The 19,529-nt window shown below is 40.3% G+C and overlaps 1 protein-coding gene across 1 annotated transcript; it reads right to left on the bottom strand.

Moving 5' to 3' along the window:
• Positions 1-1,819: 1,819 nt before the first annotated feature.
• GPALPP1 (GPALPP motifs containing 1) lies at positions 1,820-15,868 on the bottom strand (the record flags this gene model as incomplete). Its single annotated transcript, XM_010013699.1, has 8 exons — positions 1,820-2,147; positions 4,404-4,502; positions 4,923-5,087; positions 5,288-5,422; positions 8,888-8,996; positions 12,868-12,960; positions 13,958-14,102; positions 15,722-15,868. Coding segments are annotated over 8 exons (1,112 nt in total), but the record flags the coding sequence as incomplete, so codon positions are not given.
• Between the last annotated feature and the right edge of the window lie 3,661 nt (positions 15,869-19,529).

The following is a 19,529-nucleotide window of genomic DNA, read 5'->3' as shown; positions in this document are numbered from 1 at the left end:
TGTCCAAATTGTAGAGGACAGCTCATCTTTTCCCACAAAAGCTTACAGAGCTTGTAATTTACTGAGTTATTGCTTGTGCTAATGACTGTTGGAGGGAATGGTTTGGCATCAGTAAAAAAGATTGGTTTATGTATTAATGCAATTCAAAAGTTCACTCAATTTACACAACGTAATGAAAAGCTCAATCTGAACTCTCAACAATTCCATTTTCCCCCTATCTCAAATTCGTAACAGAGAGTCTTTGAGAGGCTGCTTCAGAGCAGAGAAAAAAGATGAAGCAGATGAGAGAAAACACATTCCCAACTCACATCAGGGCTTCGCTAATTAGAACCACACATCGCACACAAGGAGGCGTAACCTAGTGCCACATGGCTGCGAAGGATCTGCCTGCACTCCCGTTACTACAGCTCTCCTATTTAGCAACACCACAGAGCCTCCACTCCAACGCACCCTTGGAGAGGGCAGGAGACCACGATGGGGCCAGGAAGGGCAGTGAGCAGACAGCAGGGATACAGCTGGAGGGCAAGGCCTGGCCATCTGCCACATCTGGTGACCAGTACTCAGTTTGGAGGGGGTGAGACTAAACCACAAAAATGGAAACACAGCATGTAACAGCAACAAAATCTTGATACAGATAGCCCTCACGCCTGCTACAGACTTGTCTGAAAGAGTGATGCATGACGTCTGAACTGCATGATGTGCTCATGAGAGCAGCTTTCAGCATAAGGCAATGCCTGATAGTTGATTTCTCAAGGCAGTAGGGTTTCCAAAAGTGGGCGTGAGGATCATTTTTGTCAACCATGGAGATTTAGCCAGTCACGTGATGCTTACACTGTCATTGCTTTAGTTGCCTAAAACCCCCCAAATATTGCTTTTCCAATTCAGGAATCTACATTTCCTGAATTGCTGAGATGTTATTTGATGCCCAGCTGTAAAGGAGCTCCCAAAAAGGGGAAAGCAACAACACACAAGGTAAAAACCTAGCGAGGCCTTGCTTGCTGGGCTAAAAAAACTCAGGGTACTAAAAGAAGCCTGTTTTGGGGGAGGAAAACCAAAAGGCACTTGTTTAAACTTTCCTCTTGCCTTAAAGAGGAAAGGCTCAGGAACTCGAAGTCAATTAAATTATAACCAAACCCAGCACAAAGCCAGCCCTCTCTTCCTCCTGAAGGCAGCAGATTTTTCTGATGGCAAACTGAATTGTCTATTCAAAAAAGTGCAGAACCTGCATGTATTTTATGTAATCACTGATTTGCAATACTGAAAATTCTCCAAGACTTTGCAGCACATGGAGGCTGTGCCTTGGGCTCACGCACACGTGCAATAAAATAAGACCAAGCTTTTAGCCACTTATTTCTGGGGCTCATTAGGCCACTGCTCCATTAACACAAATCAACCCAGACACCATCTACCACGGTAGCCTTTTTACAAATGACAGTAAGCCTCCACTTACAAAAAAGCTGCCAGCATCTCTCATATAAAATTACTTTCATGCACAGATACTCTCAGTAACTCCTCAAAAAGAATCCCAAGTATTACTCAAGAGAAAAAGGATGTAAATGCAAGTCTAATTTTAAATAAGTAACACTGTTCTCCCTTCAGCTTCTTCACATACATACAGGAGCTAAAGGACTCTAAGAATCAAAGTAGAGCTCCTTAAAATAATACCTATTGTAAGTATTTTTATGCTAGCAAAAAATATATGTCTCAATGTTTCAAAGTAGCAAATTTACACTACCTTTTTATACCAGGATTTTCCTTTACCAGTTTAGTTTTAGTGCAGATGATCCTCCCTAACAGAGTATTTACAGACAAGGAAAAATAATTAAACATCAGGATATTTATTTTGCATACAAATATTTACAGGAAAATACTTAAAAAATTAAGTATTCAAAGTTTCACTGACTTCAAAAAAGCTTCATGCTTTTATGTTATAAAAACATATTGCCTTTACTGTGCTCAAATTTACTATTCAGATCTCTGGATTTTCTTATAAGAGCTTTCTTTTGTGCTTCGTCAAACCGATGGACTTTGAGATCCTGGTCTCGGTCGAATGGCCTTCTTTCCTGAGGTTTGTTCTTTTCTTCAGATGCCTTGCTCTTCAGCTTTTTCTGATGTATGTCCATCAGGGATTCTGACCTCTTTGACTCCTGGAAAAACAGGAAGAAGGAAGAGAACGTGAGGTATTATATAATATTGACAGAAAATCCAAATGGAAAAGATTGGAATTAGGAAGGCTAAAAATTCCAGAAAAAAGATGACAGCTTAGTTAAGTGTAAAAGAGAATGATACATTTAGCATACAAAAGAGAGCAGAAAGTATGTGTAATTTTGTCTACACTGAATAAAACACTAATAATCCACTGACGTTGAAGATGCCCATGATGATGTTGAATCTATGCAGACAGTGGAGATAAATTATAAAAACAATGCAAAAGAAATATGAAAGTTGCTCTGCCATTACTAGCAGAGACAAATGAAGACAACACGTCAAGAGCGCAGGCTGTTTTCTGATACACTTCACCAAGCATCTGCATTTAGTCACTGCTAGGGGCAGGAACAAGCTAGATACCCTTTCAATCTTACTCTCAAGTGCTGTTGTGTTTTTAAAGTGTGCCCTCTTCAGTACTTGAATTACCTGTGGCAAGCCTACAGGACAAAGTCACACGTTTGAGCTAGAGCACATGTTTTGCCAAGTCAAGGACTTCAGCTGCATTTATTAAAGAGCACAATCCAGCTCAAATATGGCATAAAACTTGTGCTTATTTCACACAGGAGCAGGATAGTTCTCACAAGGCTATGCATCCCCTCCTTTACCTAAGTGTATCTGTGTATCTCATAGCAGTCAATTTCTCAGACTCTCAAAATCATTATAAACCATCCAAAAGATCAATGTGAACCAATTCTCTCATTAGAAAGAGCAAAAGGTGAGCAGCTCTGTTTCCTCACATCTAGGAACAAGACATCTTTATTCCAAAGGTTCGCTTTCCCTCACTCCCTGTGCAAACCCTTCGTCCCACATACAAATAATAATTCATACATAGCATAAGAAATGAAAACAGAAAATGGGTAATACTTATTCCTGGTGTAACTGCATCAGTGTTGACAGCATTGCACCAGAGAATGTATATGGCAGCAGTGCTGAAAGAATTAACTGTAAGAAACCAGTTTAAGAATTAAAGCTCCTGTTCTATGAGAGTATCCTTGATAAAGGTCAGTGGAGAAAGAAATAGGAAAGAATAGAGGAAAAAAACTTTAAAAGAAAACAAACAAACCCAACAAACAAAACCAAGCACTTGAAATCAGAAGAACACTCATTTAAGTCAAATAAACAAAAGGCAAAAAAACCAAACCAACAACAAAACAACCTGAGAAACATGGTTCTTAAAGTGCCTTCTTCGATCCTTTTTTTGTTTTTTTGAGAGAAGTCCATCAACCTTAGAAACAGGAAAGGCCTATATATATGTTTTGTTCTGGCAGTGGTACAGAGCAAATCCCATAGTTTTACATGAAAACTATATTCAGAATGACAGTGGAAACAGACAATACAGAAGGAATTTAAGGCAGTATGCTAATAGCTCTGGGTTTGACAGCCTCGAAGTCAAAAGGGACATGTGATTTAATGAATGACAATTAACAGTGCCAGATAAACTTCAATCATGTAATATAAGGCTGTGATTCTCAAGAATTATACTCTCAAGAGACAAGACTGACTTCCAGAAGACTATGATTCTATGATTCCAAGACATCAGGTCTTAAATCAGGGAGGAACAGGAACAAACAGCTGTAAGGCAACAGTCCATATTCTCTAGTGGAGAGGGCTGGCAGACAGAAAAGTGAGAGGGAAGTTGATATGGAGTTCAGATTTCTAGTAACCAACACTGGTCTGTGAAGATTATCTGCTTCTCCAGAGACTGAGGAAAAGTAATAATGTTGTTGTGATGAGCAGCTAAAGTAATTAAGTAAGTAGCATAATTAATGCATTGATCTGCTTAGCCCATCAAGCTTGTTTTGCGTTAATGTGTATTCTGTCCTAGAAGTTAAACCTTTATTACTGTTTTATTTCTGGAATGCAAGCTAATACCTGAATGAAGACTGTCTATTCCCAGCAACCATGTCCTAATGTGAGGATGATTTAAGGAAAACCCACCTAAAACCGAGCCAATACACACAAACCCCAATTCTGTCACACTGTTTTCACCAGCAGTCAGCAGACCTGATCCTGCTCTTGTTGAAGTCAATGGCAAATGTTCTAATGACTTAAGCAGCAGTAGGTTTGGGCACTAAAAGGGAAGACTGTAGTAGCATCACCATGGAAACCAGCAGTGCTAGGAATGAGAACCAGAAGAAAAGTGTGAAGAATTAAAAGAAATGCAGGAAGAGGAAGTACTTTGCTATCACACTTACATTGTATGAAGTCACCTGCTCAACAAGTCTCTTATCTCTCCCAGATAACACGATTTCTTCATCATCCTTAATGGACGACTTTTTTGCCTCTTCTCTTTCCTGATGAGTAGAAGCAAATCACATGCTACAGTAATTAGAATGTCTGAAGTAAGAAGCAAGGAAATCTATATTTACTTTAATTAAATCTGAAGATTACAGGCCACAATAGAGGCCACCAGATATTTTTTGCCCAGCTTGATAAAAGAAACTGAACACACTGTAATTGAAAATTCAATGAGCTGATACAGAGTACCTGACTACTACAGAAGGAAGAGGGAATAAATGAGTGTTAATGTTACTTAAAATCATTACTTCCTTGCCTTTACCTTTAAGCCTGAATTAGTAACTTTTGGAAACAAAGGATAAGCTCAAAAAAAAATAAAATTAATTGACCAGCTCAGAGCATCTTTACTTTGTTATCACAGAGTATCAACAACAAACATCCTGTCCACAGGTGTACATGGATGAGTAAACGCTCACCTTGGCTTTTCTCTCTCTGTCAGCTGGAGTATCTGTCCAAATAGATCTATCGCCTGATTTGTCATCAGCTCTTCTCTTGAACGTTCTTGGGCCAAATCCAAAGCTTTTCAATTCAGGTGGAAGCTCTGTCATCCATGATTCCCTGGTAATTTGTTTGGGTTCATCCTTTATGAAAGAGTAAAGGAAGAATAAAAAAAGCATAATCAAGAATTGCTGTCTGAATCTCTTAGCTTCCAATAGAAATCATGGGCTTTTCTTCAAACATTTAGTGTCCTGAGCAGAGCTGCAACTGGGTTCACACAGAAATAGGCAAAGACAAATAGACTCCAGCAACAAAATACTAGAAATTAAGAAATGCAACTTACGCTGTCTGCTGAAGTAAGTTTTTCCTTCATTCTCTGAGCTCTGCGTTCGAATTCTTTAGTCACATCAGACTCCACTGGTCCTTTTGCAGGCATTGGGCCTATAATATCGTCTTCTTCCTCACTGCTATCTGTTACCTTCCAAAAATAAAGCATTTCTCTCAACCACAGCTCTAAGATCATCAAGAAACACTTAAGCTTCATAGGATTAGAATGATTTTATAAACCTAACACAACGCATCTGCCAGTCAGACAACAAAAACCTGGATGAAAACTCCAGATTGGACCTGTTCTAGCACTTTAACACGGATACTTAGTGTCCATGTTTCCAACAGCACCATCTCTTGTCTGAAGCAAAACAGCTGGTAAACACAGTGGCAAAGTCCTGCTACTTTATGTTGCTCTGAATGCAGCCACGTAGCCCTAGGTAAAGTTGAAACACACAAGCATACATATTTGATACTTCGGGCTTTACCATCACTAGCAACATTTGGATGCATCTCTGGAATAAGGATCACAATTTCTCACTGCAAGAACTGTCTAGAGCTTAGATTCGGTAAGGATGCTAGAAAGAGTTACATGCAAGGTAGAGCACAGTGACACGCATGGTACTACACCCCTGAGTGTATAGTCATCTGCTGGTCTAACCTCTGGTTTCTGTTATTCACTTCTTCAAACCCTTTCGACATTGCTTTCTAAGCAATTATTTGGAGAATAGCTCCAAAAAAACAAACTTTGAGAGGGACTAGGTGTTAATAGGAATCTTTATGGATGCCAGAGGTGGTACTGAGAACTCACAGGTCCCTCCAAGTTAAAACAGCACAGATGTGGACAGAGGCAGAACTAGATAGGAAATGGTGACACCACAGTGCCCTGGAAGCAAAGCTGAGGTGCCCAAAATCTACAAAAGTGAAAAGATTCAGCTACAGCCTGAATATGGGTGATAAAGTAATAGCAGTGGGAAGAGGACAAGGCTGCATACTCAGGAATATAAGGTGATGGTAGAGAAGTTTCAAATGGAAGATGGTTTTGGGGGAATGGCTTGCTTTTGTCATGCCGAACTTTGGTTATCTGGTAGGCATCTAGAATCAAGATAGGACACCATCAGAGAATATAAGGACTCAAGAGTGATGAGCAGTGAAAGAACAGTATCAGTAGCCTTTTATGTAAAATAAGGCTTATGAGGCAAAGGTAAACCCAGTGGAGGATACATTAATGGAGTACAGAACCTTACTGGAAGAGTCACCTAACTGGAACATGGGGAATGGAGGACAAGCGAGAGTATTAGCCTAATACTTCAGGCTGCTCATAGCTGTCATCCCTCTGCTGGAGGGATTTGGGCTAAGGAAGACAGGAGGAGTGAAATAAGCCACTTCACTCCTCTGTGTGCCATCTGCCACAGAAACACTGCTCCAAGCTGGCCAAGCCATTTGGCCCTGCCTGCCTTTTGGAGACAACAGAAGTACAATGAATGAGGAAGGCAAGTTCCAGAGACTTCCACAGCTTCATGTGGCTGTAGATCACAAGGTGCAAGAAGAGGCTTAGCAAATTTAATGGCTGTATGACCAGCTGCATGAAACGGATCTGAAAGACTGAGAAGGGTGATAAACAGCTGCTCATTTATAACCACCATCAATGCAACATGGTAATACCAGTTCCTCTCATCATTTTTCTCAAAAACGGTTACATAGCCAAGCTTTCACTGATTATCTATCACTGCAATATTGCTTCAACTTCTAGAGAATGGGATGACTGTATTTTCTCTCTTTTTAAAGAAGGAGCTGATGAAGAAGAAGAACCATCTTGAGAAACCAAGGTAGTAAAACACTTCCTTCTTCTGTGTACACACAAATAAAAAATGCAAATACATAAGACTTTCACAATAAATTGTAGTGTGAAGTAGTTGAGAATGAAAGACAAATTTCATGCTGAGTCTTAATTGAAGAAGTGTGTTTCATTTCCTTTCTCATTAGTCTGAAGTTCAATTCACTCCATTACCACCCGCTTCAAACAAGATGAAATTAAACAAAGATTAAAAAATACTGACTTCAAGTTTGAAGGGAAAATCAATACAAGGTGAAAAGTCAGCATGGAATAAGCTGCTTCTAAAGATGTGCTACAATACAAAATAAATAAATAAAAATAAATAACCACCCTCATATTCAAAGGTAAAAGATAAAGTATTATTAGGAAGAGAAAAAAAAAAAGTAAGCTAAGTTCTGTAATAGCTGTAACAAAGCTGATGCTAGATCTATTAAAGATTAAGAGAGACCTTTATGTTTGCAAAATATACAAGCAGCCCAGTTTTAACATGCCTGCCTCAAGAAATTTGTCATTATGATAAATTGCTTAACTGTTATTTGGAGTTGCAAGACGATGAGTATCTTAAAAATGTCAGACAATCATTCTTCACGAAGGATTATGACAACACTTTGTTGTAGGAGGCTAGAGAATGATGCACTGCACAAATACTAACCAAAAAATTGAAGTTCCAGAGCAGCCTTTGCCTCATTCCTTCCTAACATGTCCCATAGTGGCTGGGAGTTAAACTTTAAAATGTGTTTTAGAAATAAACAGAATAACTTTGAATTCTCACACGGAATTAATATTTAGTTTATCATAGCATGAGAGAGACTCATTTGCCTAAATGCTAGTATTCAATACCATTTTTGATGTCTTAGGGCATCCTGCATGGCTTTAGAGGTGCTGCTCAAGAGGATGCAGGCTTCTCTCTAAGGTGCTACCACCTATCTGCCGGACTGCTGCAGACAATTCAGATCCTCTGGAACTGTGCTAGAGGCCCCTGTTTATGGAGCTGAATCTTCCCCGTACTTCTGGCTGTATTTCGTAACATGACTTCATCCTGAATGCTCTTTAGTAGCAGATGCACTATTTTGTGGCTACGGCTTATCAGCTATAGGACTTCTACCTAGTTTTCACCTAACCTGATAAGAACACTCAAAAACCATGAACCAAAAAGTTGTGTCAGCATCACTGTCCTGCTCCACCTTACTCCCAGTTACAGGTATCATCTTGCTATTGATAGGAACAAGTAGTGACATTGTGGCATCATTCCTGATTGCATTCTTTCAGATACACTTAGTTAACACATCCACTAATAAACATTTTTAACAAGGTGAAGATATGTGAAATATTCAATCATTTTGCTCCCCCATCAGCAATAGAGTAAAAGCTTGAATTACAGGTAAATATTTTCATTTTAACAGGTTGCATTACTTCTTTCACACCTTTAAAAATGTGAACTTTGCCAAGATGTTCACTTGTGAAGGACATCATACCAAAAGAAATTTAAAAAGCTCTAGGAAATATTACTGTGACTGCAGTTTAGGATGCCTACATCTCTTGTGTTCATTGAGTGCACTATGGCAAACAGCAAAACCACAACAAACCAGACCAGCCTTTTTCTTTTTTAAGGCTTGTTTATGTTTCAGTATTTGACTCAGGCAAAAACATGCCAGACACTTTCTGGTCTAAAATTAAACTGTCATTGAGAAGTATGTCTAGTAAACTTTTTCAGGCTCCTACTTGTTTAAGCATTTCAGATAGCTTGTATTAAAACAAAAGGTTTCTGTTTTCACAAACCTGGGTATGTAATTCCGACGAAACAGATGGCCCTATGGAACATCTGCTATTCCCAGTGTCCTGTGGAGGTTTTCTAAAGCCGGGAGGTAATGCAGGACCTATAATAGGCCTTGAAGGGACAAAAACCAAAAAAAAAAATTAAAAAAATCTTTATTTTCAATTGTGGGGCAGGAAAAACACAAGAGGTAACATAACTAGCATGGACAGTACATTAAATGACAGCCTTCCTCTGTCTGCTGCAGGAAAATGTGTCATAGATTAGTATAAAAATCAAAGGTAGATGACAAATGTGATCCTCCTCCTTCCCCATGCCAAGTGTGCCCCCTGTGCACACACCACAGAAATAACTGAGTAAGAAGTTTGTTCTCCGGAAGGACCCCTGCAGATAGCTGGGATGCAAGGAAACAGAGAAAGTTGCAGCATGTAGTCAAGGAAATCCACGTTTTTCTTCCCTAGCTTCCTACAGCAGATTCAAGAGCAATGAAAGGGGAGAAGTCAAATACACACTACTCTTTCACTAGCAACAAAGCCAATTTTGTTCATTCTTGCATTGCACCAGTTTCGCTGCCCTTCAATAAACAGATTCAGTGAACTGCTCTGATTTTTAATTCATTTTCTCTTGGAGTGGTGATGAAAGAAGAAGTTTTGTGATCCCAAGTAACTTCACTGGTTTGGTTTTTTGCCACAGCTCTGCCAGCAGGATAATTCAATTGTCTCCAGGAACACAGAAAAGTGAGAATCTCTTTTCAGACGTGAAAACAGATCAAAGTATACTACAGACTGTGTCTGCAGTACTGAAAGACTTTTTTTGTCCAAGTTCCTCTTAATAATCCCTCAACATATTCTTTAAACCTAACTAAAGCCCCAAACAATTATCACCTGAACATATATCCAAGTGGCAGTATCCTCACAATGATCAGCAGAGACTTTACTGATCTTCAGTTTCTGAGCTTTAGGGAGATCAAACATAACACAACATGAACTGAATTATGCTAATTATGATCTTCTACTAAATCCTGCATAATCTAATCAGTACAACCCTGTTGTAGCGATATTATTGTCAGGATTTGAAGAGGGGAAATAAAAAGCAGGAAGTCCTGCCAGAAAGCCAGCTGCAGACAGACAGACACAAGCAATAAATGTGAGCTCAGCCCAGGACAAGGGCGCTGGTGCGGTTTCAAACCCACACAAGAGGTCTGGGTGAAATCTGAAGTTCCACCCCCACCTAGCTGCTACGAAAAAGAAGCAGCTTTTATTTTCCTTTGTTTCTCTCTGACTGCTTTCTTGTTAAGACCATATTTTAAAGTCCCAATATAATTTCAAGAGGCTGAATTTAAACCTATGCAGATACGGCCAAAATAATCTTATTTTAGCATACAAGTATGAATGGAGAACGAGAGACAGTTAAACCAAACTATAAAAAAAAGCTTTCTACCAAAATATATGAGAACATCAATGTTGTGGGCTGTAACTGTGCAACCTGTGAAAAAGAGCAGATCTCAAATACTCTGCCTTGCTTCTGTCGCAGCCTAAAGGCTCTTCCAAGGAATGGAAAAACAGTTCCCATATTCATCCCTCCCACACTTTCCATTTCTATGCTTTTTTTTTTTTTCCTGTTTTCCACATGAATAACCCTTGTGCCTGGGTCTTCCCTCGGCAACACACAGCCAACATGATCCTTGACAGTTTCCTGGATGTCCAAAGGCTCTCTGAACAGGTGAAATGAATCTAAATAAAACTCTGTTAAACACGTTCTGCTGCTGTTGGCAACTTCGGTACCTACCTATACATGTTTAAAAAAACACCCCCAAAAGAACTTAGCATGAATTAAGCTCTAATTTAAGGAATACTGGATTTCATATATGGCAAAAAACTCTTTCCTGTTGTTGGACTTGGAGTCCTTGCTAACGCATGTTTCAAGATGGGCATTTCAGCATGCCTCTGTATAACAACATTCTTCAAGATAACCTTGATGTGTGAATACTTTAGGAGTGAGTGCTGTACTTCTAACAATGCACCTTAGCAATGTCTAACATTGCTAAACAGCAATATCCTTTCCAAAGTTGAAGGAAAACTGTTCATGGATGTATTTTATGCTGAATGATTCAAACAATTTTTAACAAGCTGTGAATTCCCACATGAGCTGCTCCTATTCATGAATACGTTGCTCTGGCAAGTCTGGGTAAGATGTAACAGAACAAAAGCTTTTCTAAAAGAATGAGTATGTCACACAGAGCTAATAAACATTATGTCTATACATTAAAACAAACAGCTGGCATTTGCTTCAATTATTCATAGCTAGATGATGAGCTAGCAAGTTGCTCAATGCTAGAAGCAATGCAGCAGGGAGACACTCAACAGCATTGTGTCTACACGCTGCACAGCTTACATGCCTCAGTGTGTCAGACTCCCAGGTGTATGGGAGTGGAAGACAGACAGGGTTCTTCCCACACATCACACCTTTCCCTCCTATTCAGGGCTCACAATGGCTCCGCTCAATCTGCTTTCTGTGTATGCTAGGAGCAATTGTATAGTGAGCTAGGACAAAAAAACCCTAGCAAGTGCCTTTTACTCCTTTAATCTCTCACACTCATAGACACAGAGCAGAGTCCTGCCCTCTGAATGTAAATGCCCTCTGAATGTAAATGCAAGTTACCCAACATTATTGAAATAAACTGCTAAATAGAAATAAAAGTTGTGTGAATATACCAAAAAAACAAAACAAACATCCGCCCCCCCCAAAACATTACATGATGGGTCACCACCTGTGTTACTGTTCATCTCTCTAACCTCCAAACTACAAACTGCCTCTTTTCTTCCTCTTTTCCTTTGCACGCTTTGATGTAACATTTTACCACAGGAGTGTTCCTGTCAAAAATCAAGAAAGCAAGGCTACCACTGCTTATATTAAAAGCTACAACCATTTATTTGCTTTATTAGAGATCACATTATTTTAGTGATTTCCTAGATTTTATGTTCAACAACTATGCATGTGAAACAGAACAAAAAGAAAAAATATTACCCTTGGGACCACCATAGCACTCAATGAGCATGACAGCCACAATTAGAAGAGTTGGTCAGTTACTGCAAAATGTAAGCTAACAGATACAGAAAGGATACTTACACAGCTCAACAACAAATTGAGTCCCTTTCCTAGAACTGAAAACTCGCACCTGATAGTTAAGTATTAATCTATTTTATCAATCAGCTCTTTATTGCTCTGAGGAAAGTAATAGTGATCAAGGGACTTTCTTGTACCTTTCATTAATAAGCCTCCCCTTGGAAGTACCAATTTCGCTATGGATTATCATTTCAAATTATAGAAGGAAGAGCACAGATTGATGTAAAGACTGGAATGCTGTGAGATATGGTTAAGTTCTGCATAGAAAATCCATAAACAGTTGTTTGGGAGTTTTTTTTGGGGAGAAGGGAAGTATTTTATAACTGCATTCAAACTAACAGAAAGCTTCCTGATAGAGGCTATAAATAATGCTTATTTGCTTAGACCCGAGCACTTGCTTTCTAGAAAGCTACACTGTTCAGATTAGTTTTGTACCTGGAAACACAAAAATAACCCCTGATGCGTTAGTGAATGACAACTCCAATAACCTGCATTGCACTGCGCCACACAAAAGCTAACTGCCCTATTCACTCAGCCCAGAATCAAACACAGAACTATGAGTCCTTGTTTTTTTCTGCACTGATCCAAGACCTACAGATTTTGAATGTCAAATTTTTTCTAACTCTGACAATTCATATTTCTTCTTTTTCTCTCCAACCTTCCACTCAGGACTAGGAGGACAGTGTGTTCTATTTCAAAGGAATGCAGTTCCTGTTTTCAGAATATGGAGGAAGCAATTCTAATAATCTGAACTTGAAGTGCACAATTGGAAGCGTTCTGTAATAGTGCAATAAAATATTTTACCTTAAATAATCATGTTTCAAGGAAAAGAGTCTGAAAATAATTCCACTTTAATTACCTCTCTGGAGAATCATCCTGTTTTTTAAATCCAGGAGGAAGAGCAGGCCCGAAAAAGCCATCATCATCATCTTCCTGAATTCTTTTTGGCTTTCTGCAAATACAAAGATTTCACTCAATAATTACCTGGACATGCACAGCAATTATCAGCATTTTAAAAAGGGAAAAAAAGCCCATAAAATTATTTCAAACAGCCTTATGTACTAAATATCCTGCTGTTACCAAGGAAACAGTGCAAAAGGATCCAAAATAATTTGAAGCAATTAAAAAATTGGTAGCATAAGCTTCACTCCAAAAACGCTCTGACATTTGAAAAAACATTAAGAACGCTTTTGCTGTAGAAGGAAGAGCAGTATAATGTTGAAATACCATTTTCCAGTCACAAAGTATTTTAAATTCAACACACTTTTTTCTGCATTTTTATACATTGTCTGCATTTTGACTAGTAATTTTCCCAGTTCAGTTCTAATTAACTGAAAAACTGTTGAGTAAGACAAAAAAAGAGTAATAATTACTCTAACACTCGAAGATGGCGTAACACCCTTAAAGTCCCGTATACAAGGCCTAGCACAAACACACACAAGTTCTTAACACAGCAGTTGTAAGTAATCAACCCCACCAAATAAGAGTACACGCAGACTCCTGTTATTTGCTAAACAACTCATGTTTTTTCATTAGAGTTGACTTATGGGCATAAATTCATGCCCACAAATAGTTCTTATGACCTTTCAGTGAGAGATAGTATACCAGAAACAGGGCAAAACTCAAGTACCAAGTACGTATACAATAAGTGGTGTCTGACCTTAGCACAAACCAAGCAAAACATTAAGGATTTTATTATTTTAATGGCAGAATTAATATAAAGACAGAGATCTGATTGCCCTAAATAACTTAATTCCACTGTAGGGTATCAAACAGGTTAGCTGGACATTCTTAATCACAAAGAACATGCAGAACATGTCATGAAGTTTTACACAGATACAGGGGTTAAATTTTTATTTATATAATACTGTCCCTGTCTCATAATTTATACAGAAACATTCCATTTGCAATACAATGTGAATATACAAATAACCTAAGAACATACTCACTTGGGTGCTGGATCTCCTTCTATCTCTTCTTCAGAATCTCTGTCTGCACCTCTGGGTAAAGGAACTGATTCTGAGTCATCGTCGCTGTCAGGAGTTTCTGAGCTACAGCTGCTTTTATAGCCTGGAGGCAATGCTGGTCCTGCAACTGAATATCCCAGAATTTAGGATACTTATAAACATTTCAAAAAGTATGATCAATTTTGGTATTCCCAAAACATCTATCTACCTGGAATGAAGTTATTCAATCATTGTTCTGTCTAGCATTTAGAGAAGACAATAATAATAATAGTAATTATTATTATTATTATTATAAACAAACTTCCAGAAGTTACTATTTTAAACACCATATTTCAATGAACAACCGCCCCTTAATTAAATTAGTACATTACTAATGCATTACTGCACAAGTGTCTTCTGGAATAGGACTAGAAAGCCATTTTATCTAGCAACTGATTTACAATACATATGGCATAAACTGGTATATTGAGAAGAAATTACCACCTTAATAAAGCGTTTGAATCTTACTGGTGAAGAATCACCCCATTTGTACATACACAGCATGGGAGACCACAGATTAGTAGAATTTAATTGCCAGCCTGCTTTAGGAATGGTTTAACAATTAAGGTTATTCCCAGTTCAGCAGAGCACGAACAGCAGCCACAGACTTTTCACAGTACTCTGCTGAAAAAAGGGATGATTTAGGCAATCAGACTTCAAAGAATCACTACTAGCAGAAGGCTGGGGCTGTGGATGGAGCTCTCATCATCCAGTTAACCCTTTACGCTCTGGAGTAATGAGGGGGAATATCCCAGCAAAGGAAAAAATGAGATGCTAACACTGCTAACAGGCCTGAGCTGTTTCTGGCACTGTCCCCACAAGCAGGCACAGCTCTTTACAGACTTATTTGGATCTAGTGCCATGTACACTGGGTCCAGAAGTAGCTTAGCCACTGATGCTAACACCAAATGCACCCCAAATGAGACACTGTGTTAACACAAACACCCTCACAGGCTCAATCAAAACAGAGCCAGCTGGAGTAAGCAAAGACCAGCAATGGTCCCAAATAAGAGGCCTTCCCAGACCCAGGGCCAGCACCAATTTACACAGACAGCACAAACAGCGATGTGATATAATGGAGATTTGATCCTACTGAAGATTTAGCATCCTGAAATACAGACACCATTCCTCCTTTTAATATTTCAAGCACCAAGTCCAAGACTGACAGGACAGAAAGATGCTTTGGTGAGAAAAGACATCGTTAGCTTTCTGAACAGTCAAGGGTTAGATGAAAAGATGAGGTGCAATAAAACCACATAAATGAAGGGTACCAGGAAATTACATCTCCAGATAAAGAACTACGACTTTTTGATGGTTCAGAATAAAACCTGATACAGACTACGGTTCCATTGTTAGTTGACAAAGGCCAAGCAGAAATTAAGTCCTTCAAGTGAGCTTCATAAAGCTTTTACTGATCTTTAGCACAGGACACAGAACGAGGTCAGTCTACTAGTTACAAAGCATCCAGACAGATCTGCCACTTATTTTGTTTTCTGTTTTAACGGGAAAAACTTTAACCAGGACATACAAATCCATTTCAGCACTAAGAAAGAAAAGAACCCCTCAACACCCCAGCCTATAAAGGTAAAGTAAGTTCAAGATGAGAGGGAACCAACATATCAATGGATAAGTAGGAATAAAGACTGCTATTAAGAAGTCTCCCTTTTTGGTATAAGAAACACCACTGGATAAAGAGCACTTACAAACCAGACAAAGCCTGCACAATGGCTTTCTCCAGCCACTTGCTGCCCTGGTATCGCAAAAGCAGAGCTTCATTTGCTCTGAATGCAGACAAGTAAGAGAACGCCTTGGACTGAAAGGAGCAAACTGAGATGCAGTTTGAGGAGTCTGACACTGCAGAGAAAGAGAAAGATAGGGAGCAGCTTTGTGAACTGGAAAGAACTCATAAAACCAAAACTATTGAAGGTAGAAGACTGGTCCCACTGACATGTTGGCTAACATCAGGGTTAACACACATGCTTTCTATCCCAATTCCTCTCCGTTTTGACAGCACAACTCTTTGCGTGGGCTATGCAATAAACTGGCTCAGGGAACTAAAGAGGCATAAAAATAACACTGCAAAACCCAGCACTCCCCTGAAAGAACTGTTTGTTCATGGAACTGCAGTCTAAGCAGGACTAACCAGAAACAAAATAAGAGAACAGAGAGTGGTTCACGAAGGGAAAATGGCATTTAAAGCCTGTGGAAGGAAAAGTCATTGGATATGGTAAAAGAAGTGGTAGAGAAAGAGACTTGGGAAAATGGGTATTAAAAATTAATATGGTCCTGGTACTGACTGAGACTTGTAATCAGCACAGGTGAGGATACAGTGATGGATCATGGTAGGGAGCCACAGGAAAGAGTAGAAAGGAAGGAATGAGAATTGCTATACACAGATTCTAGAGGCAAAGAAGGGAAAGGGTAAGGAGGGAGGCCAAGATCTAATAAGAAGTCTGTGAATGAAATTCCCTGAAAGACACGGAAAAGAGAAAATGCAGATGAAAGGAGGAACAGAGAAGAGCTCAGACCCCCAGCTCACTACAACCTCCTTTCAGGCAGTTGTAGAGAGTCATACGTCGCCCCTGAGCCTTTTCCAGACTAAACAACCCCAGTTCCCTCAGCCCTTCCTCACAGGACTTGTTCTCCAGACCCTTCACCGGCTTCGTTGCCCTTCTCTGGACTTGCTCCAGCACCTCAATATCTCTGTTGTAGTGAGGGGCACAGAACTGAACACAGGCTTCAAGGTGCAGTCTCACCAGTGCCAGTGCAGGGGGATGATCACTGCTCTGGCCCTGCTGGTCACACTATTGCTGATACAGGCCAGGATACTGTTAGTCTTCTTGGTTACCTGGGCACAAGCTGGCTCACGTTCAGCCATCAGTCAGCACCCCCAGGTCCTTCTCCACTGGGCATCTTTCCAGCCACTCTTCCCCGAGCCTGTAGTGCTGCATGGGGCTGTTGTGGCCCAAATGCAGGACCCAGCACTTTGCCTTCTTGAACCTTATACCACTGGCCTTGGCCCATTGGTCCAGCCTGTCCAGATCCCAGATCCAGAGCCTTCCTACTCTCCAGCAGATCAACACTCCCAGTCTAATTGGTGGCATCTGCAAATTTACTGAGGGTGCACTCAATCTCCTCATTCAGATCATCAATGAAGATATTAAACAACACTGAGCCCTGAGGGACACCACTAGTGACTGGTTGCCAACTAGATGTGACACCATCCAACACCACTCTTTGGGCTCAGCCATCTATCCAGTTTTTAAACCAGCAAAGAATACACTTATGCAGGCCATGAGCAGCCAGTTTCTCCAGGAGAAAGCTGTGGAAACAGTGCCAAATGTTTTACTGAAGTCCAACTAGACAATGTCCACAGGCTTTCCCTCATCAACCAGGCAGGTCACCTCGTTGTATCTGGCACCCACGAGGGCAAACTGCATCCTGGGGTGCACCAAACACAGCACAACCACTGAGATGAATTGGTGCAGCCTCACCTGGAGCACTATTTGCAGCTCTGGGCCCCGCAATTTAAGAAGGATGTGAAGGTCCTTGAATGTGTCCAGAGGAGAGTAACAAAGCTGGTGAAAGGGTTGGAAGAAATGTCCACAGGAGTAGATAAGGACTTTAGGCTTGTCTAGTTTGGAGACAAGGAGGCTGAGGGGTGAGCCCATTGCTCTCTACAGCTTCCTGAGGAGGAAAAGTGGAGGCGGAGGTGCTGATCTCTTCTCCCTGGTATCTGGGTTTAAAGCTGTATCAGGGAAATGTTCGACTGAATTTTAGGAAGCATTTCTTGTCCGAGAGGGTGGTCAAACACTAGAACAGGCCTCCTAACATGGTGGTAGATGCCCCGAGCCTGTCACTGTTGAAGAGGCATTTGGACAATGCCCTTAATAATATGCTTTAACTTTTGGCCAGCCCTGAAGTGACTGGATTTGGTGATCATTATAGGTCCCTTCTAAGTGAATAGTCTGTTCTGTTACCTTATGGTTCTGAATGCAACCTTTTAGACAGAATTCTCAGAATGGTTATTCAAAGTTCTATTTTCTTGCTGTTGGGAGGCTGAAACTACGAAAGTAGGAAAAAATACCCAACCCCAAACAAATCCCAGTGTTCTTAAAGAAAAGCAGAGGTCAGATCGCAAACCAGTGCGACCACAAGGAAAGAATACATATTGGAAAAGCTGTTCAGCTTTAAAAGGTGAAGCATCTCTTAAAATAACTAGAATATAAACGAAATGGTTACAGAATGACTTCTAGGCCCTGCCTTTCTCAAGACCCAGCATGTGTCATAGCACAGAAGAGGCTTGTGGCAGCCCTACCACATGATTTTGCCACTTGGAACCTTCAGGCGCCAGGCTCCAGCTGGAGCTGTACCTCTGTACAGTGTGTTACACCGAAGTATTTGCCCTCTCCTCCCCCTCTGCACTGCAGCAGTATGCCTCCTGTGTTGAGCAGGTACACCGAGTTGTTGAGCCAAGCTGTTGTAAGTCAGGAAAAGCTTATAGAAGTTATAAAAACAAATAAACACACACACACACACAGTGTTTGGGTTTTGTTTGTAGATTTTTGGGGTATTTTTTAAGGCAAATAAATTCTTTCCTCCACTTCACACAGAAATCCCCAAGCAGACCTGCCACTGTAACTGTGGAGCTGATGTATACCTGGACAAAATGTGGACACACCAGGCTGAATAACCTAGACTAGATATTGCCAAAACACTTGGTATCATGAAACCACAGTCTAATGGCAAGTTTAACTCTGCTGTTCAGTGGATTCATACACAATACCTGTATCACATGTATCATGTATGAGGATGTTGGTGTAAAGAAAGTAAGTCTTCAGTACATACATGACTAGGAAAGGCTGCATCATTTCAGACAAGCATGTTAGTCAGGACTTGAGTACAAAGCCAAGCTGCAGACCCAGAGCTTTATGTTGCTATGATATCGCTAAGGCAGCACCTTGCTTTCCCTTCCTACTGCTCCCTCTTCTGGATTAAGAACTGAGAAGAGCAGATGGGCACAGCAAACCTTTCCCATTGGAGCTGCACTGTTTGGAATAACTGAACGATCACTGAAACACTACCAGTAACTGAACGTGTATACACCAGTGACTTGAAAATGGATTTAAGACAGGGAGTGCTAACACTCAAACTGATACTTCCAGAGATATTACTGATACAGAGCACATAAGAATTTAGAGCAGGGGGTTCTGAGCCCCAGTGCAGAAGAGCCAGCCTGACAGTCAGCTGGCCCCGGAGAGATCCCACTGCTGTCAACACCAGAGAGCCTGGGAAGTGCAGCACCACAGCCCCACTGCTCACAGGCCAGCTCCGCATCCTGAGGGAAGCTGACTAGAAAACAGCAGTTTCATGACATGTTTTGGTCTGACACAGGAAAACATGATGCAAGACTTAACCGCTGCCTTTTTAACTTCACACTCAGAGCTACTAACGAACATGGGCACAAAAATGCAAGAAAAGCAGGAAATAATAAGTCAGTGCAGTATTAAAAAAA

This window comes from Nestor notabilis, unplaced genomic scaffold (assembly GCF_000696875.1).
Source record: "Nestor notabilis isolate BGI_N333 unplaced genomic scaffold, ASM69687v1 scaffold5414, whole genome shotgun sequence".
Taxonomy (NCBI): Eukaryota; Metazoa; Chordata; class Aves; order Psittaciformes; family Psittacidae; genus Nestor; species Nestor notabilis.
This window is presented reverse-complemented; position numbering and strand designations above follow the sequence as displayed.